The sequence below is a fragment of the Portunus trituberculatus genome, chromosome 42 (assembly GCF_017591435.1).
Source record: "Portunus trituberculatus isolate SZX2019 chromosome 42, ASM1759143v1, whole genome shotgun sequence".
Lineage (NCBI taxonomy): Eukaryota > Metazoa > Arthropoda > Malacostraca > Decapoda > Portunidae > Portunus > Portunus trituberculatus.
This window is the reverse complement of record NC_059296.1, coordinates 2,147,501-2,175,000: the sequence shown is the minus strand read 5'-3', so window position 1 is coordinate 2,175,000 and position 27,500 is coordinate 2,147,501. Positions and strand designations below refer to the sequence as shown.

The 27,500-nt window shown below is 41.5% G+C and overlaps 3 protein-coding genes across 8 annotated transcripts in view; 1 reads left to right on the top strand and 2 right to left on the bottom strand.

Annotated features, from left to right (window-relative positions):
* LOC123517795 (pleckstrin homology-like domain family B member 1) overlaps positions 1–16,384 on the bottom strand; it is a 97,968-nt gene extending 81,584 nt beyond the window's left edge. The window contains 1 exon segment of the mRNA XM_045278269.1: positions 15,948–16,384. The gene's annotated coding sequence lies outside the window, so the exon portion shown is untranslated.
* A 2,221-nt stretch (positions 16,385–18,605) lies between these two features.
* On the bottom strand, positions 18,606–26,331 carry LOC123517796 (Golgi pH regulator-like). 2 transcript variants are annotated; one of them, XM_045278271.1, is made up of 12 exons: positions 26,193–26,331; positions 25,698–25,806; positions 24,620–24,783; positions 24,234–24,340; positions 23,895–24,019; positions 23,177–23,395; positions 22,318–22,434; positions 21,374–21,517; positions 20,861–21,046; positions 20,521–20,586; positions 20,280–20,354; positions 18,606–19,285 (listed from the first exon to the last, which is right to left on the bottom strand). In XM_045278271.1, the coding sequence occupies exons 2-12, from the start codon at positions 25,737–25,739 to the stop codon at positions 19,133–19,135; spliced, it is 1,398 nt and encodes a 465-aa protein (XP_045134206.1). In that variant the 5' UTR covers positions 25,740–25,806; positions 26,193–26,331; the 3' UTR covers positions 18,606–19,132. The 2 variants fall into 2 exon arrangements, with proteins under 2 accessions (XP_045134206.1, XP_045134205.1); XM_045278270.1 differs by lacking the exon at positions 26,193–26,331 and adding an exon at positions 25,958–26,097.
* Positions 26,295–27,500, top strand: part of LOC123517797 (F-box only protein 31-like) — a 9,704-nt gene continuing 8,498 nt past the window's right edge. For 4 of the 5 annotated variants that reach the window (XM_045278273.1, XM_045278272.1, XM_045278275.1 and 1 more), the window contains exon 1: positions 26,295–26,432. The gene's annotated coding sequence lies outside the window, so the exon portion shown is untranslated. The remainder of the gene's footprint in view (positions 26,433–27,500) is intronic. The other variant, XM_045278276.1, reaches the window with a different exon arrangement.

The following is a 27,500-nucleotide window of genomic DNA, read 5'->3' as shown; positions in this document are numbered from 1 at the left end:
ATTCCTCGTCTCTCCCTCATTACTAATCCCTCTTAGCTCCTTCAGTACTGGGACGCATCTTTATCTTGAGTTTTGAGGATTAGACGATTTCATTGAACTAGGAAGGGTCTAGGTCAGAAGATTAATGGACAGTCTTTACTATTATAATCCCAACATATGTTTCTGAAGCTGTATAAAATCACCAAGTAGTCACCAGAATGAATATGAAAACGCGTCATGGTACTGAAGAGATTAACCAGCTCCTTGTGACTATTTGTTCTTCATGTGTTCCTCGTGACTATTTGTTCTTCATCTATCCCTCATCACCTTCTGTTCTTCATCTGTCCCTCATATCTCTCGTCACCATTAATTTATTCTTCATCTTTTCATTATCACCATTTGTTCTTCACCTGTCCCCTAGTCACCATTAATTTGTCCTTCACCTGTCCCCTAGTCACCATTAATTTGTCCTTCACCTGTCCCCTAGTCACCATTAATTTGTCCTTCACCTGTCCCCTAGTCACCATTAATTTGTCCTTCACCTGTCCCCTAGTCACCATTAATTTATCCTTCACCTGTCCCCTAGTCACCATTAATTTGTCCTTCACCTGTCCCCTAGTCACCATTAATTTGTCCTTCACCTGTCCCTTAGTCACCATTAATTTGTCCTTCACCTGTCCCCTAGTCACCATTAATTTGTCCTTCACCTGTCCCTAGTCACCATTAATTTGTCCTTCACCTGTCCCTAGTCACCATTAATTTATCCTTCACCTGTCCCTAGTCACCATTAATTTGTCCTTCACCTGTCCCTAGTCACCATTAATTTGTCCTTCACCTGTCCCCTAGTCACCATTAATTTGTCCTTCACCTGTCCCCTAGTCACCATTAATTTGTCCTTCACCTGTCCCCAAGTCACCATCTCTTCTTCAGCTCTCCCTCGTTACTAGTTCCTCGTCCAGCCGTCAGCACCATGCAGCCTCACCGTTGCCCAACAGGAAGGGTGACGCAGGGGAACTCAGGTGACGGCATTGTTATCAAGGACGAACAAAACACAGCGCCGGAATGTCACCGCACTGATGTCATAACTATGTACTATTGTCATATGCTTCCTATATTCCCTCATCTGACTCATTCTATAGTATCTCTCTCTCTCTCTCTCTCTCTCTCTCTCTCTCTCTCTCTCCACCACCGTAACCTCAACATCATCATCAACAACACTCCATTATAAATCTAGATACGAAAGGTAAATAAATAGACAAATAGACAAAAATAATAACTTTGAATACAACACCACTTCAGCAACACACGGATATCAACAATACGAAAAACAAAAATACAAAAACAACAACTAACAATGACAACAATAATGAACCAAAAACTAAAAAGAAGTAATCCACAGCACCCAAAATAACGGCACACACACACACACACACACACACACACACACACACACACACACACACACACACACACACACAACGGTAACTTCACGGTGGATATCAATTATTTAAAGGTTACACTGCAAAATACTTACGGGACAACACACACACACACACACTCACACACACACACACACACACACACACACACACACACACACACACACACACACACACACACACGTCCTTCAGATGGCGACAACTGAAAGAAGGATGAAAGAGTCTGGAGAGAGAGAGAGAGAGAGAGAGAGAGAGAGAGAGAGAGAGAGAGAGAGAGAGAGAGAGAGAGAGAGAGAGAGAGAGAGAGAGAGAGAGAGAGAGAGAGAGAGAGAGAGAGAGAGAGAGAGAGAGAATATTTGAGGTATAAGCACAGAGGAATGAAGAGAGGAGTGAGTGCGGAGTCGGCTATCCTAGAGGGAGTTAGGAGAGACTAAGGAGTGAAGAAGTATGATAAATGGAGGGAGTAAGGCGTGGAGTCATAAGAAAATAAGAACGTAAGGAGTAGGAGGTGGAGTGAAATTTTATATACAAGTAAGAATAGAGCAAGGTGGAAAGAAATAAGAGGGGAAGGTAATGATAAAAATGGAGTAGGAGGTGAAGGAATAAAGGAGTGTTATATAAGAAGAGAGGATACGGTTTGTGGACAGGGAAGGAGTGGAGGAATATGTGTGAAGGGAGTGAGAGTCAAGTGAAGTGGGAAGAATTAAAAAGGAGTATTATTATTTTCATTATTACACCAGAAAAGAGAGAGAGAGAGAGAGAGAGAGAGAGAGAGAGAGAGAGAGAGAGAGAGAGAGAGACAAAACGGAATTCATGAAGTTACATACATATTAATTTACATCCCGCGCTCAAATAACATGATTGTATTGCGCCATAGAGAGTTCGACTGCAGGTGTATGGAATCTCTCTCTCTCTCTCTCTCTCTCTCTCTCTCTCTCTCTCTCTCTCTCATTCTCCCTCCTTCAAGGCTTATTTTAGGAAAGAAATGATGGATTTTTCTGTTTCTTTTTCTGAGAGAGACACCATTGTTCCTCCTCCTCCTCCTCCTCCTCCTCCTCCTCCTCCTCCTCTCCCTTCTCCTTTTCCTCCTCCTCCTCCTTGGCAGGTTACGAAGTTTACAAAGATCCTTTTGCATACAACACAATACCTCTTCTGAAGGTATCACTCCCCCCCTTCTCTCTCTCTCTCTCTCTCTCTCTCTCTCTCTCTGTATTGCGACCCTTACGTGGTTTGAGTTTAACGTGAGTCGTGAATCGTGAGAAACTTCCTCTTCCTCCTGCTTTTCCTTCTTTTCCCACTCCTCTTCCTCCTCCATTGTTGCTTCTTCCTCTTCCTCTTCTTCCTTCTCCCATTATTTCACATCATCATCCTTCGCCTCCTCCTTCACCTCTCTCTCATCTCCTCCATTATTGTTGTTTTTCCTTTATTTTACTTTATTTTATTTGTTTAGTCTCCTGTCATCTTCTCTTATTCCTCCTCAACGCGGACTCTTCAAGCACGCCACCACCATGTCACTCTAAAGCAAAAGTCTGCGGGTTTAACCATTCATATGATCACTACTGCGACTACAATCTCTCTCTCTCTCTCTCTCTCTCTCTCTCTCTCTCTCTCTCTCATCAGACTCTTGACTCGTTAACAGAAAGAGAGAAAGAAAAATGAAATAAGGAAGAGAAGGTAAGGAAAAGAAAGACAACAATTTTGAGAAGGAAAAAAAAAAGGAGAAAATACACAATAACAGAAAGAGATAGAGAAAAATAAGAAAAAGGAAAATATGAAAAAACACTATTTTGACACGGAACAAAAAAGAAAAAGAAGAACCAAAAGAAGAAAAAAAAAAAAAAAAAAAAAATCAAACGGAGTATCACCATTATCCACCCCACAATGATACCAACTAACATTCCCCTCTAACCAACATTCCCTTCTAATCAACATTCCCTCCAACCAACATTCGCCTCCAACCAACATTCGCCTCTAACCAACATCCCCTCTAACCAACATTCCCCTGCATACCACATCAGTTTCTACCACTTCCTGAATGAAAACAGCCATCATCTATATCTGCTTGGGGACTGGCATCTAAGTGGACCTTTTTTTGTTTAATCGTGTTTGTTACCTTTGGCCAGATTTCCTCTTAGAAATAAATAAATAAATAAAAAATAAAAATGAAAAAAATGCATTCATCTTTCTACCGCTCACATTCCAGCAGCCGCCGCATCACCCACGCCCTCCCTCCCCAGCCTGCCCATCCCTCGCACTTCCCTCGCCAAGTTGTGAATCAGTAATCGTGTCACCTCAATTTCTTCGACTTTCTAGTACACATACGAGCGCGAGGAGGAGGTGCCTTATATAGCCTGGCACACCTGCAGCATCTTCTCACTGCCTTTGTTCTCATGCACGCCGCCACCTGCTTGATGTAGTACTCTTCCCCCCAGAACAGGACACCTTACCTATTGTTTCCTGCCTGCTCCGGTGTACCACGTTCATGACAGTGGCTGTGTTAAGAAATGCTTTGCTTCTCTCACAGCCACACGCAAAGGTGATTCGCTCGCTTCTCAAGAGTGTTTCTCCTGTTTATAATTCAATATATATATATATATATATATATATATATATATATATATATATATATATATATATATATATATATGTTACTAGAGTTGGAAAGGCTCTTAAAAACGTGTAATTTTAGCTAGTGGCGTTTTGAAAGGAGTCGGGGTGGGGCAAGGAAGGTTTTCAGAATATGGCTTACAGAAGATGATTGGTTTACTTCTCAAGAGTGTTTCTCTTGTTAATAATTCAATGTATATCTGTTACTAGAGTTGGAAAGGCTTCTAAAAACGTGTAATTTCAGTTAGTCCCCTTTGAAAGAAGTCGAGATGGGGCAAGGAAGATTTTCAGTGTGGCTTACAGACTCACCGAGAGGATCATTTATCACTACTCACTTGCAGTCTCTCTACGGTTCGTATTCCTCAACGTTTCTTCCTTTCTCAGTTACTTTTGATCACACGAGTGGAAGTTATTGCAGTTTTCAAGGATAGTTTTTCGGTGATTCTATAGATAGCAGGACAGTTTTTCATCACCTCTGAAAGAAACCCAATTACTTCCACTGAAACCTGTTACAAGTACACCTGATAAAGAACTGTCACTTGTTATACCTTTCTTCCTAATCACCAATCACTCTAAGTCTCTAAGACATCTCTACATATTATACAACCACATTCAACCTTAAAATAAGAAGAAATTGCTAAAAGTACTCTTTCTCAACACTGATTTTCTTGTTGATGTTCAAGAAAACTTCACACAATGCTTCGGGTGTAGCTAATTGTCACGTATCCCAGTGAAAGAATCAAGAACACGAGCAGATGAGTGCGGCGTGATCCAAGAAGGCAAGAGTGAGAGAGTCGTCAGCTTCCTCAGTGTGATCAGTCTCTCAGCAGCAGTAATTGAGCAGTCTGGTCCCTGGGTAGGCGATCACAGCAGGAGGCTCCCCCGTATTCATTTGTAGTGGCTGAGAGAAGGCGATGATTCCCAACCAACCTGACTGGCCTCGGTAATCAGGTTCCTCTGGTGCTTCTCAACCCGCACTTCAGGACACTTAAGACTGACAGACCAGCCCAAACCAGCACTGGAGGAAGAGCCCATACAGAACACATCCTGGACTGGCTTCTCACCTATAGGCACATACATAAACAGACGCACGTAGATACCCAAACTGCGCCCTATGCTGGTAATAAACTAACATACATGCGTTCTCTCTCTCTCTCTCTCTCTCTCTCTCTCTCTCTCTCTCTCTCTCTCTCTCTCTCTCCTATATATGGTTCGTTCTTTTTCTTTTACGTGTTTGAGTCCACTCGTTTTTATCTTGTCCCTGAATCAAGTTTATAACAGGTTGATAATTACACACACACACACACACACACACACACACACACACACACACACACACACACACACACACACACACACACACACACACGTACAGATAGGTAGAGAAAGACAGACAGATAGATAGTTAAATAATACTTTCTCCCACAATAGATTAGCGCGAAAAAAATCAATAACAATAATAATAAAAAGAAATATACAAAAGGTTTCAAATTTCACCCTTACTAGCATGTCACGCAGTTGTCATTCCTGCTTAATTGGAAACAGGTAATGAGGTGAAAGTCAAGCTGAGTCACAGGTAATGATGCTTTGTGTAGGATAAAGAATGGTGTATTAATAAAAGGATGTGGACAGTTAGATATGTGTGTGTGTGTGTGTGAGAGAGAGAGAGAGAGAGAGAGAGAGAGAGAGAGAGAGAGAGAGAGAGAGAGAGAGAGAGAGAGAGAGAGAGAGAGAGAGAGAGAGAGAGAGAGAGAGAGAGAGAGAGAGAGAGAGAATCATTAAACACACACACACACACACACACACACACACACACACACACACACACACACACACACACACACACACAAGGGCACCAAGACAGACATGTATGCAATAGTACCATCAGTAACTAATTCTCTATAGGAGTATTCTATATATCATGTGACTTTAACAAAATCTTTTCTTATCTCTACACTCGACAATATTTATGGTAAGAGGTTTTTCCTTTCTCACCGTGTGCCGCCCCAGTCCCCTCCCTTCTCCGCCTCCCCGCCACCGCACCTCCCTTTTCTGCAGGCTTACAGTAAACAGCCCTATTCAAATTGACTTCATGATATGCAAATATGAAGTGACCGACTATGATCCCAATATACTACGACTGTTATTGCTACTACGACCCATTATAATACGACTACGACACGCATGGTCTTGCAAACACGTCAGCCTATCTGGCGCTCCTGTATTCTCAGTACCTATGTTATGTGCACAAAGCCTCATCGCAAAAGGCGATACGTGTGGAGCACAAACAGGTGTCCCTACAATCCACGGCAGCCACTGCACCATTGTCTCCCTCGGGCGATGGTGATGGCGCGGTGATGTGTGACTTTGATCAGATGGACTATCGGTGGGTAACATGCCATGCACCTTACCATGGAACCAGCACTGCAAACTTTCCATGCACTTAACAGCCGCGGCATCACTGTGTGTGTGTGTGTGTGTGTGTGTGTGTGTGTGTGTGTGTGTGTGTGTGTCTATTTTCAGAGTCAAGTGTTCCGGTCATGCTTTCTGGTCATGGTGTTAGTAGATGAGGCACTGCATTTCCCTTTCTAAGTCTCTCAGTGTTGATTCTGTCTGTGCCCTTGAAGTAACGTGATCTCTGTACCGCTTGCATGGCATCTATAGTGAAGGCCTGCGTTGTGTGCCAGTAACACCTTGTTCACGTAATGAGTTCAAGATTATTTCTCGTTCACTACGTTAAAATTCTTCTCAAAGTATAGATTTTGGAGATCAATTCAAAGGATTCAGATATCATATTGTTTAGTTTTCTTCATTAGCTGTTGGTGTGTTACGTACAGATGTCCCACACTTGAGTCTGTCTGCTGTACAACAACTTTTCCCGACCAAACAACACACATGTTACTCGTCTACTGTGTCACTGGAAAGTCTGGCACAAAGTGTAAACACACACACACACACACACACACACACACACACACACACACACACACATATATATATATATATATATATATATATATATATATATATATATATATATATATATATATATATATACACACACACACACACACACACACACACACACACACACACACACACACACACACACACACACATACACAATTACACAACAGTATCAACTTGAGCAACTTTCACTTCCACTTGTGTCACCATGGAAAGTGTGAATAATATTGCGCCACCACACACCCGCTTTTTCTGAGTCTCCTTTACTGTGTATCCCAGAAACAAGGCTTCTATCTGTCACCCCTTTCCCCCTTCTGCCCGCCACCTACAACAGCTGCACTTGGTTGAAGGTGAGGATCCGCCTTCACGGCTAAAAGGCCCACGCCACTTCAAAACGAGTGGCAATCAATATGGAAAGTAAGGCAAAGACGCTTCAAGCCATTTAGGGAAAGGACGCGCCTGGCGTAATGTCCTGTATCTTAATATGAACAGCTTCTGCTTCACCATGAGCCACGACCTTAGTATGATGAGAATTGTTTGTTTACAAGCGGTCGCCCATTGCCATCACAACAAAGGATCTCCCGGAAGAGCAGGACACTTCTCGACGGTGTGGTGGTCTCACTGGTCTGTGTAGTCAATCAACGTAAAGCCTGCACCCAGACCAAGATGAGAGCAGCGACATGGGCAGGGAGGAAGGCACTGTTGGATGGCAGACAGCTGGTGTATACGTGACTCGGCCATCTCTTCCCTGCCTGCCTCCCTCCTTCCCTCCCTCCACCCATCAATCACGGAGGGCGGAAGGAGGGAGGGAGGCCTTCGCGATTGACAAAGCCTCGACACCAGTGTAAACAAACAGGCAAGGAAGGGGAAACGAGCCTCATTTAGAAACTCATTATTTCCTAAGGTGACGCCCATTATTATCACGAGGAAAGGTTATTATAGGAGACATCACCTGAGAGAGAGAGAGAGAGAGAGAGAGAGAGAGAGAGAGAGAGAGAGAGAGAGAGAGAGAGAGAGAGAGAGAGAGAGAATCACAAATGCAGGGTGAAAAAATAAATAAATAAAAATGAAAACAGTCAATTTCAAGCCAATTCATCCTACATTCAACAACAACAACAACAACAACAACATTCAACATGTATAATAAATTCACAAACACATACAAATTCACTAATTATTTGGTAGGCAGCCTCTCCTCCCGACGTGACATACACAACATCACCCACCCTCTTTACTGCCAACCATCCGGCCCTCCCATCCTATACCAGTACCCGCTACACACACAACACAACTCACAAAAGCCGGCAATAGAAGCGAAAGACACGATATAACAAAAGGGTGAGGGTGCGTGTCCTTCAAGGCGACTTACTGAGGCCCTCACTGATTGCCTCCCAAATGTAACAGCTGGGGACTTGAGAGCAGTGGGAGAGTATGTTTGTGCTGGGATGCTGTGTGTGTGGGTTGTGTAGTATAGGGGTCCTGTAGGGAGTGGAGTGTTTTTAGTGACAGCATGACGGCAATGGGTACAAAGGAGGTCCAGTAAGATGAGATGATATGGAGATCTATAGCTGAAACACTTGTGCTTGGGAGAGTATAACAGGCTGCTTCAAATAAACCAAGGGTGTAAGTTTGAGAATGTTTGGTTGTGTGTAAAGTGAAGAGAACCGAACTTGTTGACGGTGTGTGTGTGTGTGTGTGTGTGTGTGTGTTACGGCCCGTCCGTAACATACTCCACTACCATCACCTCCTCCGCTTGCTACCTCGTTCGCCACCTCTCCACCTCCCCTCCACGTCACCGTCTCATGAAGCCCCGCTCCTGTCCCGAAGTAGGATTCACGCGGCCCCATTCGACTCAAGCGGAAGCGAGCTCCCTGATTTTTGAAGTCAGTCGAGGTCAAGGCCTCAACCAGTGAACACACCGCCTCTTGGAATACCATGGGATCCACATCACCCAGCACTTCACCACTGCGACACTTCTCAAGTATCACTTCCCCTCGTCCCGTTTTTTCCACATTGCCTCCATATAGGATTAGTATTATTGTTAGATAATATTAAGTTGGGTTCTTTATTGTTATATTTATTTGTGTGTTATATGTATATGTGTATGTCAGTTTCATGTGTGCTTTGTTACTGGGTTATTAAATAGCTTCTTAAGTGCCCCTTTGCAGTGTTTTTTTTTTTTTTTATTGTTATTGTTCACCGGCTCCCTGATGCCAATCTTACCCATTTAACCGGTGAACGTAACAGTGTGTGTGTGTGTGTGTGTGTGTGTGTGTGTGTGTGTGTGTGTGTGTGTGTGTGTGTGTGTGTGTGTGTGTGGAAGAGAGAGAGGTAGATGAGTGGTGCAGCAAGCAACGTTAGTTCAGTTGTAGGTGGAGGGAGTCTCGCTTTAGTAACAGCACCCCTCCATAACTTCTCTTCTTTCTTTCCTACGTCCATGTCACTCTTCCCACATTATCTTCCCTCACATCTTCAAAAATTGTGATGTAACTTTTATCTCAAAATATTTTCGTTCTCAAATTACGTATCAACTACTTATTAACTCCTATTTTTAATTCATCCTAATCTTCTTGTTTTCTTAAGCAATTTTCCTTGATAAACTACATACCACTACAAAACAAAACCGCTGAAACTTATCAAGGTCCTGTTCACATATTTCTAGAGTAAGCTGCTTTATTTCTGAGTCATGCAAGGGAAGGGAGGCTGCGAGCGTGTATGTGGTGAGGGACCAGCAGGCAGGGGAGAAGGGCGAAAACACTGCGTTAAGATGAAGTTGCAGCAAAGATGTACGATAATGATGGGAACGTTGCAAGAACTTGTGTTTTTACAATATAACGATAACGTGTTGAGAGAGAGAGAGAGAGAGAGAGAGAGAGAGAGAGAGAGAGAGAGAGAGAGAGAGAGAGAGAGAGAGAGACGGAAGATGTGATGGGCAGTGAAAGGAAAAGAAGTAAATAAAGAAGGAAGGAAGGGTGTGGTGTGGTGGGGATGGAGGGGGATATGGTGAAAAAGGAAGGAAGAGGATGTGGTAAGGAAGGAAGGAAGGAAGGAAGAGGGACTGGTGAGGAGGGAAGCGTGGGGTCTGGCAGAGAGGCGTGGCACAGCTGGTCTCGCTGCCCTGAGCCCTCCACACACACACACAGCAGTCTACAGCTCAGGCCGCAGGGTCAAGGCCAGACACTTATGGACGATCGCAAGAACACTATTAATGTCTTGAGAGTTCAGAAAATTGCTATATAATAAAAGGCTATTATCATCAAACTCCTAAACTACTCCTCCTCCTCCTCCTCCTCCTCTTCCACACTGCTATCGCTTCTCTCTCTCTCTCTCTCTCTCTCTCTCTCTCTCTCTCTCTCTCTCTCTCTCTCTCCATCTTTTTTCCTCCTCTTCCCATTCTCACGCCTTCTAGTCTTCCTTTGTTCTCCCTCATCGTTCTCTTCATCCTCTCCTCCTTCATATTTACATTCTCAATATTTTTTTTCATCTTCCTCTTCTCATTTTTGTTACTCCTTACTCCTACTTCTCACGAAATTCTACGTGGCTCTTCTCTTCTCTTCCTTTGATCACATCTGCCTTGCTCTCTCCCCTCCCTCCCCCGCGAAAAAATAGTTCTCTTCCTCTTCCTAATCGCTTTTTTCTTACTCCTACTTATCTTGTTCCTTCACATTGCTCGTCTCTTTCTCCTAATCATTATCCTTCTCTTCTACATCTTAGTCTCCTTATTTTTCCTATTCTTCTTATCGTAATTGTCACAGAATATGATGGATCCCCTTGAATGAGTTAGTTATTCAATCATGCAGTACAGTATATATCCTAAATTAGCCATTTGAGTATCATGACGCGTTTTCATATTCATTTTACTTACAATTTGATGATTTTATACAGATTCAGAACTTATGTGAGGACTTAAAATAGTGAAGACTGTTGCCATTAATCTTTTACCCTTCATACACCCTTCCTAATGTCAATAAAATGGTCTTAACGTACAGAAATCTTATGGTAAAAAAGTGAGTCCCAGTATTGAAGAGGTTAGGTTTGTAATATCTTTGAAACTAACCACCAATAAACCTTTGATCATCGCTCCTAAAATAAAATAAGAATAAATACATTATCTGTCCGAACATTTTCTCCAATACACGAAAAGATGTGCAAGGATACGAGAGAGGAATTATCAGCACCACCAACACTCCCGCCAACAACAACTCAAACAAAAACACAATTCTTTAAGCCTTGCCGACTTTTCCCCTTCCTTTTTTTCCTTTTAACCATCACTTCCTAAGCCTCATCCGTGTAGTAACCCAAAACACATATAACTCTCTCTCTCTCTCTCTCTCTCTCTCTCTCTCTCTCTCTCTCTCTCTCTCTATTGGGGACTTAACGACTCCCCACCCTCCTCCTCTCCTTTGTGTGTGTATATGTGTGTGTCTATCGTGATGAGAGCGTGGGAGAACTTCACACACACACACACACACACACACACACACACACACACACACAGGTGGTCACGGTGAGTGTTCAAGGTCACCTCTTAGTTCTTGACTCATTTCAAACACAAAAACTGCTTCGCCTCACTCCTGGCCGTGTGTGTTAGGGGGCTTCACTCCTCCCTCAAGAGAGGGTGGTGATAGGCCCTCCCAGTGCTGGCAATGACCTCAATAAGCTCCGGTGATTATCAGAACTAGCAACGATGGTTAATTTAACGAAGTAGCTCGTTTAAATGACCGACGTTTGGTAACAACACAACAGCAAGATGTTAAGGCTTCCAAGAAGGATTACAGATTTTTACCATCACCCCATGACTTGGCACTATTTGTCCACATAACCGTGAGAACATATTCCTGAAAATTGTATTCGGTTCCTATTCACTGAGCAATCCCTCCAACTACTTATCGTTCAGAGTTGCTGGTGATTCGAACCAGTAAATCTTGAAGTTGATAGCGCTGTTACAGCAATGAAGTTCATTTATTTCCGCCGAACCGTTACACTTCACTGTACCAAGTGAAAGGCGCAATACATGTTAATATCAATTAATTTTGTAAATTACACTATCCTGCTTTGGTCAAATGCAGTACAAAATGCAGACATGCCTGGGAAAGCAACGATCAAAACAGCGCTAGAGAGTAACGAGACCTTCGTAGATCACTGCATGGGCTGAGAATGTTTTCGTTTCATCACACACTTAATCTAGCGAGGAGGCATCTTTTGATGCATTGTAATGATGCAGCATAGTTAATGAGTGACGTGAGTCCTGAACAAAGACTGCTAGCATGAGGGGACTGACTAATACTTTGTTGAGACGATGACACAGCGAGGAAGGAGACGGTCACACAATACGAGTATAATGTGCGGAGACATTTCCAACATATTGACCCACCTGTCTTCAGGTATCGCTATGGTGGAGGCAGGAAGTACGTTGTTACTCCAGACACCCGTCACAACGGCCACATGGCCACAACCAGTGTCCCGCTACCCTGTCCCTTCTTTCTCAGGTCAGTACGCACAACTCACCCGGCTATCAATATCCTCCAGGGTTGTTACCGTGCAAGTGCAGCAAGAATGACCCTTGCAGTCTGCAACTCATCTTGTTTTGTCCAGGTTTTAAAGGAACACTTCAGAATTTGTTGCGATGTTCTTCCCTGACTAATAAACGCCATTCATCACACACACACACACACACACACACAGAGAGAGAGAGAGAGAGAGAGAGAGAGAGAGAGAGAGAGAGAGAGAGAGATTATAATCAGCGATATTACGAAATAAAATATAAAAGGAATCAAATATACCTGCATAAGTCAAGGGAATGACGGTGGCTGGTGTGAGGCAGGGCAAGCATCTTTCCTTACCTGTTTGCATTAGCTTTTACAACTTACCTTTATTTATTTCAGTAACATAATTGAAGGATCTACACGACTCTAGCCAAAATGTTTGTTGTATCATCACATGGCTTTCCTAGTTTCCTCGCCATCATGTGGTGGCAGAGAAGGAATGCCGGTGGGCAGGGCTGCCAGACGTACGACAGCGGCAGGAAGAATAGTAAGGGGGTGGGGGGAGAGGGGACAGCAAAGAGACCGTAATGAAAGAGGAACCGGGGGAAACCGTCTCAGGAACCTCGCTTCTCGCCTCTGCTTCCCTTTCTGTCTGGTGTACTATAGATAGGGAACCGCTAAAAACGAGATAGATAGAAAGTCGATGATGGTTCACAATACAAACACCTAACGCTTAGGTAGCGGTGACGACGTGCCTAGAATAGAAAACACGAGTGATGAGGTATTTAGACATACACATGGAACTTTCAGACAGACATGAAAGTCCTCTGTATTTGATGTTAGGGTGGGAAGGTCGCTAACACTAAAACCATTGTTCCGCCGCCTGCACACACACACACACACACACACTTCGTGCCTCCCGCCGCTCTCCACCCGCAGACGGCCATCCTGCAGCCCTCGCCACGTCTTTCGCGGTGACGAGATCATCCTCCCCACCAAGGCCTGACACTACCAGCCAAGAGAGGGTGGGATTCGGTATTTCCAGACACAAAGAATGGCGGAAGATCTCTCTCTCTCTCTCTCTCTCTCTCTCTCTCTCTCTCTCTCTCTCTCTCTCTCTCTCTCTTCAAGCATGCTCCGTGGCTAGGTGGCGATGACCGAGGGATTAGTGCGTAAGGGCAAGGTTAGGTAATACGTACTGTAAAGAGTGGGTACTGTTAGCTGAGTGAAGGGCGAGAGGCAGGGTGGATCAAGGGCAAGGACTGAGACAAGGCAAAGGGTAGGGTTTTGTGCACTGAGCTGCGCTGCCGAGAGAATAGCGAATCACGTGAAAATGAACCATGTCAGCTTCACTGTTTAGGGTGGGATGCGATAAACTTACATTAGGATTAAGTAACGTTATCTAACTTAACATGACTGGCACCAACTAAGCATTCCCACCAACAATTAACATAGATTAGGATATGTAACGTAACCTAACTTGACTTGTAGCACCAACCACAGAAAAAAAAAATGCTGGAATATCTAAATTTTACGTGATGCGAAGATGTTATGGCAAGAATAGCAGCATGAGGAAGGAAAGGAAGCTAAGGCCAAGTGCAAGGCTATCTATCTGTACTAGTGAGTGAACTGGGGATGTGGGAAGGAAACCGAGCGACAGACCCAGTAGTAGTAGTTGTAAATCGACACCTGCGTCCGTCACTCGAGATGGTGAGGGCCTTTGTGAGGAGAGGGATTTGAAGGTCCAGGTGAGCACCCTTACAAAGTTTACTTCCTCTAGGGCTGCGTGTGGCATAGCGGACGCCGGAAACAGACACAGTGGCGAAAGAATGGAAAAATCACGTCTATTTGCCTCTGAATGAGAGAGAGAGAGAGAGAGAGAGAGAGAGAGAGAGAGAGAGAGAGAGAGCAACCGTAGTTAAACCAAATGGCAGTCTATAGTAAAAATGATTAAGGGAAAATGGTTCATAGTTTAAATGTATGTATTTACCTAATTATACTGTAGACAGTACGGCTTTCCTTTAAATATACTGTCCACTGTGTGTGTGTGTGTGTGTGTGTGTGTGTGTGTGTGTGTGTGTGTGTGTGTGTGTGTGTGTGTGTAATTCACCTCGGTCGTCTGCTGGTCACCCAGCCAGTCTTCCCCATTACGGAGCGAGCTCAGAGCTCATAGACCGATCTTAGGGTAGGACTGAGACCACAACACACTCCACACACCGGGAAAGGAAGGCCACAACCCCTCCAGTTACATCCCGTACCTATTTACTGCTAGGTGAACAGGGGCCACACATTAAGAGGCTTGCCCATTTGCCTCGCCGCTTACTGGGACTCGAGCCCGGCCCTCTCGATTGTGAGTCGAGCGTGCTAACCACTACACTACGTTGTGTGTGTGTGTGTGTGTGTGTGTGTGAGTAGTAGTAGTAGTAGTAGTAGTAGTAGTAGTAGTAGTACCAGCAGCAGCCTCACAGTAGGAAGTATGCAGTGCGTGATGAAAGGCCACCCTTCATAGTATGGGGGTCAGTAAGTTAGACCAATGCCTCGGGTTACCATATCACCCTTCCTTCCCCCTTCCCGGCTCCTACTCCCATCCATGCTGACTCACGCTGCTCTCCCCTTTAGTAGCTGCCTCCATGCCACGGGGAAAGGAGTGAGGGGTGAGGGGTGAGGGTGCGGATGAGGATGGAACAGGGTGAAGAAGAGAAGGATTGAGGGAATGCATCTTCGTTAAAATAAAATTATAACGTATAAAATGCAGTAGTAGTAGTAGTAGTAGTAGTAGTAGTGGTAGTGGTAGTGGTAGTGGTGGTGGTGGTGGTGGTTCCTTTGAGTAGTGAGTACTGGTGAGTAGTGAGTCTGAGTAGTGAGTACTGGTGAGTAGTGAGTACTGGTCAGTAGTGAGTGGTGAGTAGTGAGGAGTAGTGAGTGGTGAGTAGTGAGGAGTAGTGGTGAGTAGTGAGGAGTACTGAGTAGTGAGGAGTAGTGAGTAGTGAGTAGTGAGTAGTGAGGAGTACTGAGGAGTGAGGAGTACTGAGTAGTGAGGAGTACTAAGGAGTGAGGATTAGTGAGGAGTGATTAGAGTACTGAGTAGTGGGAGTGAGGAGTGAGTAGTACTGAGTAGTGAGTAGTGAGGAGTACTGAGTAGTACTGAGTATTGAGGAGTACTGAGGAGTGAGGAGTGAGGAATAATATATATATATATATATATATATATATATATATATATATATATATATATATATATATATATATATATATATATATATATATATATATATATATATATATATATATATATATATATATATATATATATATATATATATATATATATTGGAATAAAAAGGCAATCTGCGTGTGGGTCTGTGCACACATGCACTCGAACCTCAACCTGTAATTCTATACATACCATGTAAAGATAGTGACAAAACAGCAACAATACACATCTGGCAGGAGCTGAACCTTGACTTACCGTGGCGTGCGTGACGTTTGCTGGACGATGTGTCTCAGGCCCAAGCAAAGTGCGTGAACCAGTAGCTATCACGCCTCTTCCACCACTACAGTAGAGGAGACTGAGGCGAGATATGATTATATTAATCCTTCATTCATTCACCACGGATATTTCCATATGACACATGGTGTGAACGATTCAATGCAGTATTTCACAAGCAAATGCCCCATGTCAAATTTTTCAACATAAGACAGTAACACAGCGAAGTTACCATTACGTGTTAAAGATCACTGCACTTGCTTTCCCTGCAAAAGGTGGCATTTGGATGCGTGAGGAAGTGAATGCAGGACGGTCAGTCTGGTGGCGGTGAAGGGAGAATGGCCTGGGTAGTGAAGGGGTTGGAGGCTGTGGTCTGGCTGCCTAGCTGGCTGGGTGACTAGTCTAGTGGTGGTGGTGATGGTGACGGGTGGGCTGGGTGGCGGTTATGAGGGTACAGGGGCTGGGTGGGCCGTGTGGGTTGATGGGGTGGTTGGGAGGCTCATGGTGAGGGAGGAGGGTTAACGAAGAGAACTCGTGGAATACTCATTAGCTGAGTGGCCAGCTAAACATGAGAAAGGCACGCTGGTATGAGTAGAGTAAGTTCTGAAGACTAAAGGATTAATTGCTTATGAATTAACATGGCCGCAGAAGTAAAGAATAAGTAATGGCACTAATAAAGCCACCTTGCTTTTCACAAGTTGTTATATCAATGAATGAATGGATGGAAACGTCGAAACCCATAGAATATATAGTCTAGCTATATAGTATGTAATCATCACTACTTAAGAAAATGTGCATATTAAATCAATCAATGCCGGTTTGTAGTTTAAGAAAGACATGAACCTTTCAGAACTTCAGAGCAGTGGCGGGCACTCAAGCTGGTGCTGAACAAGACACACTCTCATTCCCATGACTCCCAATATCCGGCGAAAGAGGAAGTGTGTGTGTGTGTGTGTGTGTGAGGCCAGTGGTCATTCTCCTAAGCTCCCAGCAGGCTCCTCACGTCAAGCTGGCAGTGCTCATACAGGCCCTACGCTCAGGCAGCCCCTAGAGCAGACAGATGGCCTGGGCACATCTCTCATCCCACGATTCCTTATATGTTTTGACATACTTCAGGCTCGTTTGAGACTGCTGCACGGTACACTCTCAAGACCCGGTGTTACTCTCTTACATGAAGAGTCTCATCCTCAGTATTTTGCTTTTGTTTTCTTTCCATATAAAAGTACCGCATCACTTTTTCTTATTCCCAAGGAGAGTTTCAAATCGGATGGTTATCATTGCACAAAAATGAACGCTGTTATTTTCAAAGGGAGATTTGTTTCGCTTACCAAGTACACAGATAATCCTGAAACTTTCCAGTACAACAAAGGCTCACAGTAACACTACTTCCTCTACAACTGACAGAGTAACACTGACTTTGTTGTCCCCGCGGCTTGCTGCTGCTGCCCCTCGCGCTTTGTCTGCGGCTGCCTTACATCGCCAGAAAACTTAATTAATATATGCATTTTCTTCACATATGCAAAAAGAAATTAAGTTACACGAAAGCCAATGTCTGATTCTTATCATTTTACGGAACTACAAAGAATTGAGTTCTATATTGTCCTGAGAGAGAGAGAGAGAGAGAGAGAGAGAGAGAGAGATTCTTAAATTCATAATACAGTACTGAGAATCTCGTCACATTGTCCTCCAGTATACCCTTGCCGGTAGGCAGTAACCTCTAACAAATGGCACTCATTGAAGTGAAATGCCCTTAGGAATAAATTATGCTTTGTCCTCTTGAATGGCCAGTGCTTGCATGTAAAGACCAGGGAATATGAATAAAAAATTACTTTTCATTTTACATAGTAATATCTTGATAATGGTATTAATTAAACGCCAATAACTGAAAATACGTAAATAAATAAGAATACTGAAAAAAATAATAATAAAATAAACGATCATGCTTATATCACAAGGCAAACACTCTATCAAATAAGATCGAGGCACTCTATGAAGTAAGAAAATTCCTTCATGAAAGCAATCACTTCAGGAAATAAGTGAAGTCTCATGAAATAATATTGAATTATTGTTTTGAAAGCAACGTACATGATTCGGATGTGAAATGCATAGCTAGATAATCTCAGATGGAATGTGCACCTTCAGGCTCATGCAGTATTGTTCTTTTCAAAAGTTCCATGGCTCCATGATCTTGCATGGTTCAGATGTGAATTCTTTATAATCTGCACTTTGAACAAAGTGTACAGCCATAGGATCATGCGGCTGCATTTTTTTTTTTTTTTTTTTTTTTTTTTTTTTTACATGGCTCCATAAAGTTTTTTTTATTGGTGTTCTCTCAGGAGCAAGCAATGTCAATGTGATATGACAGATACTAGATAGAAAAAAAAAAAAAACCAGATTTAGCCAAGCAGTGTACTCTTCTAAAACATGAAAGCTACAAAGGAATGTGAACAGTAGAGAATATGGCATTATTTGTCTGAATTAAGATTTCCAGCTTTAATAACAAACAACTCCTAAGTATTATGTATGAATATTAGAAAACTTTCACTCTAAACATATAGTGGAAAGGAAACAAAATATTCTGATTTCCTTTACATTAACTGAAGAAGGTTCAGTTATGTCTTCTAAATAAAACACTGCATATTATGCACTTTCACCATTTTATAAATAAATATATGCTTGTAAAAATTATAAATCAGTGGACTCATACATTATTGGTAGAAGGATACTAACATGCAATGGCAGACAAAATAATTATGAAGCAGGTATGTACATCATAAAAGTCTACTTATTATAAAGCTGTCCCCTAACCTCAACATGGGAATGAGTGGCTGCCCAGAATCAACAAAACCATCTATCATACATATATAATCACTTTACTTGGCACCTTCTTTAGGATTCAACTACACTAATCACTCAACTCCTTATCAAGGCACAGGCATCACTCAAGCAAATTTTGCCATATATAAGAACAATTTTTGTGTCACTACATCCTTGTCAGATTTATATTAACCCATTTCTTCTACTCTTATCTTTTATGCAAAGCTAAATCTTATGGTGGGAAAGAGATGATGATGACAGATGAAAAGATCAATGATATAAATTACATGGAAGTGTTGGTCTCAATTTTTCCAGCAGCCAGTCTGCCTCTGTCTACACTGAACTCAATGTCACCACTTGGGTTCATAGAGATTCTCAGCTTTGTCAGAGGTGTTGACCTGCTTGTGCGCCAAGTAGAGGATGCCCATGGTGGTGAGGGCAGACACCAGAAAGATGACATCAAACCATCGGTGGTAAAAGTGGAACTGCAGGTCTCCTAACACCTTTAGGAGAAAATACAAGATTAGTGTCTGAAAGTTCAACAGATATGGTTGTTCCAAATGAATGGTTGATCTGGAGATGAGGAATGACTCTTTTAAGGAGATTATGGATTGAGAAAGGTTACATTAGGGCACTGGCCAAGGGCAAACACAGTGTTGGAAAAAAAAATTAGGCCCTGTTAAAAGAAAAGTAGAAAGAGAAACATAAAAATCTAAAAGGAGGGTCCAGTTAACGTAAGAGGTGTCTTGACACTCCTCTTTTGAAAGAGTTTAAGTCATAGGCAGGTGGAAATACAGACACAGGTAGAGAGTTCCAGAGTTTACCAGTGTAGGGAATGAAGGAGTGAAGATACTGGTTAACTCTTGCATTAGGAAGATGGACAGAATAGGGATGAGAAGAAGTAGAGAGTCTTGTGCAGCGAGGCCGCAGGAGGGGGGAAGGCAAGCAGTTAGCAAGTTCAGAAGAGCAGACAGCATGAAAACAGCGGTAGAAGACAGGTTACTAAAGATATGGTCTGACAGAGAACATGAACTCTCACTTCTGGATAAGACTGATCACTGGTATATTCCTTCAGCATTAATGATTATGTAGGTAAACTGAATTTTTAGAGATATGATATCTGTCTTGTTGTATAGAGATGTTATTTATCCTCCACCCTGCCATAAGCTCTCTTACATGTATCTGTTTCTTATTCTTTCTCTCACTCTTTCTGCCCTATGTAACTCTTAAGAAATAAACTAAATCCTCTCTATAACTCAACACATCAACAATAAAATATAATTCATGTGATAGTAAATTAATGGTAGTAGTAGTAAATTAGCATTAGAATACTTGAAGTACACTTACTATCTCTCTACAGTTACTGATATCACAATAATTGTAATTATCAAACAAATTTCATTATACAATGTTTGTTTTCTTTAACATAAAAAAAAACTTTTGCCATGTACTATCAACTATCTTATGACCATGAATATTTCACTGAGCCACACTCACTTGTGTAATGATTGTGCGGTACTCCAGGGGCATGTTCATCCTCATCAGCATTACCATGGACACAAAGTACATCCCCTGCACAACATACACAAATAGATATTAGACAACAAACAGCTAAAGTGGAGAATCTACACACAGACATAAGATTAAGACATAAATTATCAAAATTAAACATTCTATAGCAGCTATATCTTTTTTGAGGAATTCACAAGAAAAGAAATAAAAAAGCATAATAACTCACCATGAGATGTGCCAACACCAAGACAATGATATTGGAAGATTTGCTACTGGACACTGCATAGAAGAACTGTATTAAGAAAAGTTAGTTCTAGTTATCATGTAATATATCAATAGTAGGTAAATACATATATCTTACACTAAAGCAAATAATTTCACCAGAGACTCCAGAAATGCAACAGTGGGCTAAATTTTTATCAAACTAGAATTATGCTGAATTCTTCAGCCTCATGTTACTCCATAAAAATGCCAAATTTTTCCCTCTTTATATGAACACTTCAACAGCTTTGATTTAAATTCTTCAATACTATTTCATAGAATTTCAAGTATAAAACAAAACTTACCCTGGTGAGTGTGAGAATGAAACCTCGGATGGAGGTGAAAATAATGCAGCCCACTAAGAAAAAGGAAATGTGCTGTGACCAAAACTGGACATCAATATCAAAGCCAAGCCAATGAACTGCTATCTCCATACCCTTGGTTACTGGATCTTTTCTACCAACTCTGTCAAAAACAATGTTCACCAAACTCTGCAACAAAGAAAAGATAAGTCATTGATAAGTTTTGATTTAATGATCAAATTGTGAGTCCTAAGTCATTACAGAGATTTAAAAAGGCTTAGAAATATATATGGATGAAAATGATAAGTGGAAATAAGTAGCTAAGTGTTATACAGTGTCTTTATGTAAGCCTGATAGCTTCTAGCACCTCTTATTTCCTTATATTCTGTTCACTGCTAAATCACTCCATGTGAAAGGGTTCTTAGGATTCACATAACTATGGCTGTTTATATATCTACTCATCTTGCAAAAAACAATACATATTCTTTTCAAATTCCTATTGAGATGATCACTTACAATAAAAATCTTCCATGAGCAGTACAAGGAGAAAAAGTAGCCCATGAAGTTGAAGAAACGACCCTGAAAGGTGCTCGCCCACTCCAGCCTCTCACGTTGGTTCTGCAGCTCCACTGTCTCCAAGAACAGCTGCCTTGAGAGTTCCTGGCAGAAAAAACAACCAATATAATCAGAAGTACACAGCTACAGGTCACTGAATTTAACATGAACACTGGTTTACTACAGGGAATCCTAAGCTAGGTATGTGTTGTGTGATGACTGATTGTGAAAGGAAGCATTGATCAGTCTTGGTTGTGTGCCATTTACTACTGGCATTTATTCGCTCTTCTTTGTTAAAATTTTTGCCTTCCATTATGGATCCCCAGCACAATGTGGACTATTCTGATGTCAATGAATTAAGGAAAAGAGAAGCATTCACAGTGGAAGTTAAATTAGTAAAAGCCTGAGGAACATTGGATATATACTTGGCCTGAGCCAGTCAATTGTAACTACAATTATTTAGGATAAAGATTATTTTATGGAACGAGTAAAAGAGTTTGCTCCTTAGAAATCAATATCTTCTGCAGGTTCTGCCTCTTCACCTTCCTCTTCTTCTTGCCTGTCTCTCCCTCCCTTGCAACATCCCTTCCAGTGTATAAGATAACCAAAAAAAGGTCTCTCTCTCTCTCTCTCTCTCTCTCTCTCTCTCTCTCTCTCTCTCTCTCTTTATGTACTGTTGGTGGTTTCTTATGCTGAAAATCAGCTTACAATGCAGTATATGAAAGGAGTTCCAATGAACTCAAGGAATCTCTTGTGATAATTCATGAACTACTGTAGTACAATATGTTTCTAGATATCTAACACTGAAGATAATGTATAGATATAGAAGTATCAGATTAACCTTACTTCTGTATATAAACTGGCATTTATAATGCATTTATCTTTTTATGCTGTTATGGTATTACCTCCAAGGCTGCCACCTCCTGCTTGAGAGCTGACATACTCTCGCCTTGAGGACTGCTGGACGTAACACTGCGCAGCAAGCCCCAGATTCTGGATCGGGAACTACTATCATCACTTACCTGCCATAATACAATACAATATCAATGTATAGTCAATGTAATAAAAAATGTGTACAGTATAACACAACTTGCTTGCTTGCTTATGGTTGTCCATCGCTAACGATGATGACGTCTCTCCTTCTCGGAGAAGGAAGAGAGACCTGCGCAATGAAAGGATTTAGGTGACAGAGAGGGTGCGCATTCCTCAATACCACACTCTTGACCACCCTCAACTGGTGCTGGTGGCATGACGGGTGCCAGGATGACCAGCGGCTGAGGATGGCTGCAGGAAGTGGCTGGAACTTACTGGTAAACCAGAAGCACCGCCCTGAAAAAAGCCTCCCCCCCGGCACTGCTGGAGACCCCACAGTGGAAGACTGTGGCCATCCCAGACTGTCATTTAACCCATGACTGGAGGATGCACAGGAGGTGGAGACATGCAGCCTCCAATTCCTCGCCTGGAATTCTCAAGCCGAGTACCCGAACGCAGTTTAGCCGGATGAACGACAACTATACATAAAAAAATGACCAAATGAAATGTGAAATGGCTAAAAGGATCAGATGAAGTATCATCAGCTGGTTTGGCTTTGAAGATATAACTGTAAAAAAGATATACCTACATACAAAAACATCACTAGATTATGATTACTATACATCTTATTACAAATACATATATATAATTGACTACATTTTTAATTGTCTTGTTTCAGGTCTTCCATTTTGCTGGAATTTGGGCTTTGTTTAGAGATCAATGTGTACTTACTTTGGATGTGATCCTCTCTCGCTCTGCCAAGGCAATCCTCTTCTTCTTGCTTACAATAACATCAATGGTCTGCAGCAGTCGCCGTTCCTGAGCCTGGATGTCATACTTGGTGACAGGCCGCATGAAGATATTCATGGATGTGTATGGATAATTAACAGCACCAAAGCCTGACAGTGCAGCCATTACTGTCACTCCAATAACTCCAATGCGGCTGATACTCTGAGGCAGGTATACAGATGAACTCAGAAACAATGTTCTTACTATATATCAAATCACACACACACACACACACACGAGTGCGTTGAGGCAAATGAGCAAGCCTTATAATGTGTAGCCCCTGTTCACCTAGTAGCAAAAGGTATAGTATGTAACTGAAGGGGTTGTGGCCTCGCTTTCGCAATGTATATGGTGTATAGTATGGTCTCAGTCCTACCCGAAAATCAGTCAATATAAGCTGCTGTAATGTGGAAGACTGGCTGGGTGACCAGCAGGTGACTGTGGTGAATTATACACAGAGAAATTGGACAAGACTGCTAGTCTTTCAATTCTACAGTGTTAATCATATCTACTACCTCTATATTACTACACATCATCAGGAATGTTTTGCATATACATGTAGCAAAAATATATTTAGAGCAGATCTAAAAAAAGTGAATCCATTAAAGATAAGGAACAATATTATATGAATTATTAACAATAATACAGTAACAAAACTTGCCTGCTCTATGGAGAGAATGCCATGCTGAGGACTAAGAATAGGAAAGGGCTCTCCTATCTTCCAAAAGCACACCATAAACACTCCCCAGGTGAGCAAAGATAGCACATTCACCCACTCTCCTCGCACTGCAAAGATGGGTATTCAATAATGATAGTGCTCTAATAGAGATAACTTTTGTCTAAACTAAAGGAAACAGGTAAACCATATATTTTTCTTTTACAAGAATAAACTGATGCTTAACTATTTGCAAATCACATAACTCTGCAAATAACCTACACATGAATGTTGTATGAAAAAAGACAATAAAAGTTACATATAAACACAAGCAGATTGACTTACCTATTCTTATGTTAGAAACAACAAAGTGACATAAATAGAAGGGTATGACCAGAATGAGCATGATGAGCATGGAGTACAGCACCACCTGCCAGTACAAGTAACGAGACCTGCAATAACCAGAACACATCATAACTGATACCTTGCAGGGGCAAGTGGAACAAATTTATCAACAATGTGATAAGTGCACACATCTCAGATACTAGTCTTAAGTTTTTATGATTAATATAGCAAGATCTCATTAATATTGTGCATAAGTATTTAGATCAACATTACAAGAGCTTTTTATTATACTGGATAACTATAACATTTTTACTGAGTACATACAACTCATGAGGAGTTGTAACAAATACAAAGACAACATTTTCAAGAAAAAGTGATAGCAATACCCTGACTCCAGCACAGCAGCAATTTCAAAGATGATGAGTTCAAACATGGTGCATGACAGCATGAAGATCATAGGAAAAAACAACTGCACCAATGTGTTATGCACCTCATAGTCTCGGAATATTTTCTTCACAAACCACACCCAACCACCGATGAAGAACACCAGCTGCAGGAAGAATGTAGATGAGCTGTCTATGCAATTAGCATGACGACATATGGGCATTTCTAAACTACCAGTAAATCTAACCACTGATATAACATTCTCTCTTTCTCTAGCAAGACAAACTGTGTTCCAAAGATTTAACTAGCTAAGTGTAATGCCTCTCTTTAGAGCATCATGAAAACACTACAAAAATTATCTTTAGGTAAGCAAAATGGCCATGAAAAGTCATTACCTAGATTTAAGTCTGACAAGAAACTCAAGGAAATGTAAATTCTACATATTGCAAATCAGACCATAAGTCATCACCAAGACCCATGTTGAATAAAAACAAAAGGCAGATTAAGAAAACTTTGTCTTCACAAAAAACATTAATTCACAATGTTCCCATACTGCGAGGACTGGCTGCCATTCACCCATGGCCGCCAGCTGCCAGTCACACACCACTGCCCAAGTTGAAATAATGTAACCTAACTAAACCAATCTACCATAACTAGAATAACCTTATCTAACTAAACTGACCAACCAAACTAACATAACTTAACCTAACCAAACTAACTAAACATAGCATAACCTATTCTAGGAAGGCTAAAAATCCATTACATGCATGGGTGTGTCACATCAGCAGATTGCCAAAGGAACCATCAAGCTTGCTTTCTCCCAAAAAGACAAATCTTTATGTATATATGAGGTTAGAATAACTCAGAATAATAAGCTCTTTTTTTACTGGAAGAATAAGAAAAGCCATATTGAAATTGGTGAAAGACTAAAATAATACTCTAGAAAGAAATTTCCCAACCTATTCTCATGAAAATACCTGACAAGGTGTTCCATATTGTTAGTACACCTGTGCGGCTATTCTGTCACACTACCTCTTACACTCACTAGCTTGGACTAAACACACAGACATTGCTACTCACCATTGACCCCACCATTATGGCGGTGTCAATTAAAAGGCCCATTTTCTGCGACTATTTATCCATGTAGTCTGTACAAATGTCAGTGAAGTGAAGTGACTTCTGGGTTCAGCTATAAAGAAAGGCACATTAATTATTCACCACACAACGAAAAGGTATCATATAAACTAAATATTTTCCACAAGAGGAACTGAATATAACTATGTAATAAATCTAAGTTACTTAAATACTACAAGTTACTAAAATGTGACGTGAATACCTACCGGCGGTGACACTTGGCACTTGTTGTGTTTACAACTTTACATGCTGCTGTCTCACAGTCCTCACTCACTCGACTCAAATGTGTGGTCACCGTGGTAGTCATATTACATAAGGTGTTAAATTTAGTCCTAAGTAAAATGAAAAAGCAAAAAAATCTCTTAACCGCTAAACCCCCCCGAAATACATAATTTAAAGAAACACCAAGTAGATATAGCACCTCAGCTGAAAGAAACTCACAGCGGAGGATAAGCGCTGCGGTGCTGTTGTTGCAGATTTCACATCTTCCACGGACTCAACGTTACTAATAGCTAACTAGAACAAGAAAGAATTTGATATTTAGGTGGCAAAGAGATGGTGTCAGGCAACGAGAAATGGGGAAGATAAAAGTGTACAGAATGTGAATCCGTGAAAGTGACTCGTAGAAGCTGTGACCTGTGAAGACTGAAAAGAAGAAAACTCATACATGCTGCTGAAACCGTAAGTATTGTTAGGGAAGAGTCAGCTGATCCAGTTGTTTCAACTTGAATGTGTTTTAAATTCGAGAAAGAATGAGTGTGTCCTTTCTCCAAGTGTTGTCATATGGTGTGAAAAAATCGAAGAGGTATTCAGAGTTGATGGTGAGTTCATGGTAGTAGTGAAATAAATATCATCCATAACTAATCCGAAGAGTCTCGCTCTTCTTCATACGACGTTATTCCCACTGTGTAGTATGGTTAGCCACTAAGGTTAACCTTTTCCATCAGTTTCTATTCATTGTAGTCCAAGTTTATTCATGACACGCTTCAATACATCTTTCCATCTTGTTCTCGGTCTCTCGCTTCTCCCTGAAATTTCTCAAGGACACTCAACCTAACACCTAAGACTAACCAGTTATTATCTAATTACCGTGTAATGCCTATCCCCCTGGGCACACCATTTAGTACTCTAACCTAACAAGATAAGGCTTGCCTTGGAGGCCACCTCAAGGCAATCTTACCTAACAAGTCTTACATAACATAACATATAACATAAATAATAGGATAACAAAGGGCCACCAGGGCCCATCTAGGTTATCCTGTATCAGTCGCACAGCGACCTCGTCATCAGTACTTAAAGATACACTTACAAGTACACAATACATTATATACTAATTCTAAATACATGGGGATCATGTCTTGTTTAACTATAGTAAATTTCTTATAAAAACTATCATGCAGCGCTATACATAATTATAAATCTAATAAATTTAAGTGCTTATCTAATCTGTTTTTAAACATTGTCAAACTAGTGCTATTTACAACCGTCTCTGGCAATGCATTCCAGAAGTCTACCACCCTATGACTAAAGAAATATTTTCTTATATCTAACCTGCAGCCTTGCTTTCTAATCTTCCTGCCATGATTTCTAGTCCTACTTCCCTCCTCTAAGGTAAAGAAAGATCTCACATCTATGTAGTTTGTATCTGAGAACATTTTAAATAACTCTATCATATCCCTCTTATACATCTCCTCTCAAATGAAAACATGTTTAATTCCTTTAATCTATCTCTATACTCCAGGCGCTTTA

Coding starts and splice junctions, on each gene's coding strand:
- LOC123517796 (XM_045278271.1), bottom strand. CDS start 25,739: ATGGGCCTTTTAATTGACACCGCCATAATGGTGGGGTCAATG. Junction 24,784..25,697: donor CCATAATGGTGGGGTCAATG/GTGAGTAGCAAT, acceptor TTCTTCCTGCAG/CTGGTGTTCTTCATCGGTGG. Junction 22,435..23,176: donor GAGAGAGGATCACATCCAAA/GTAAGTACACAT, acceptor GTATTATGGCAG/GTAAGTGATGATAGTAGTTC.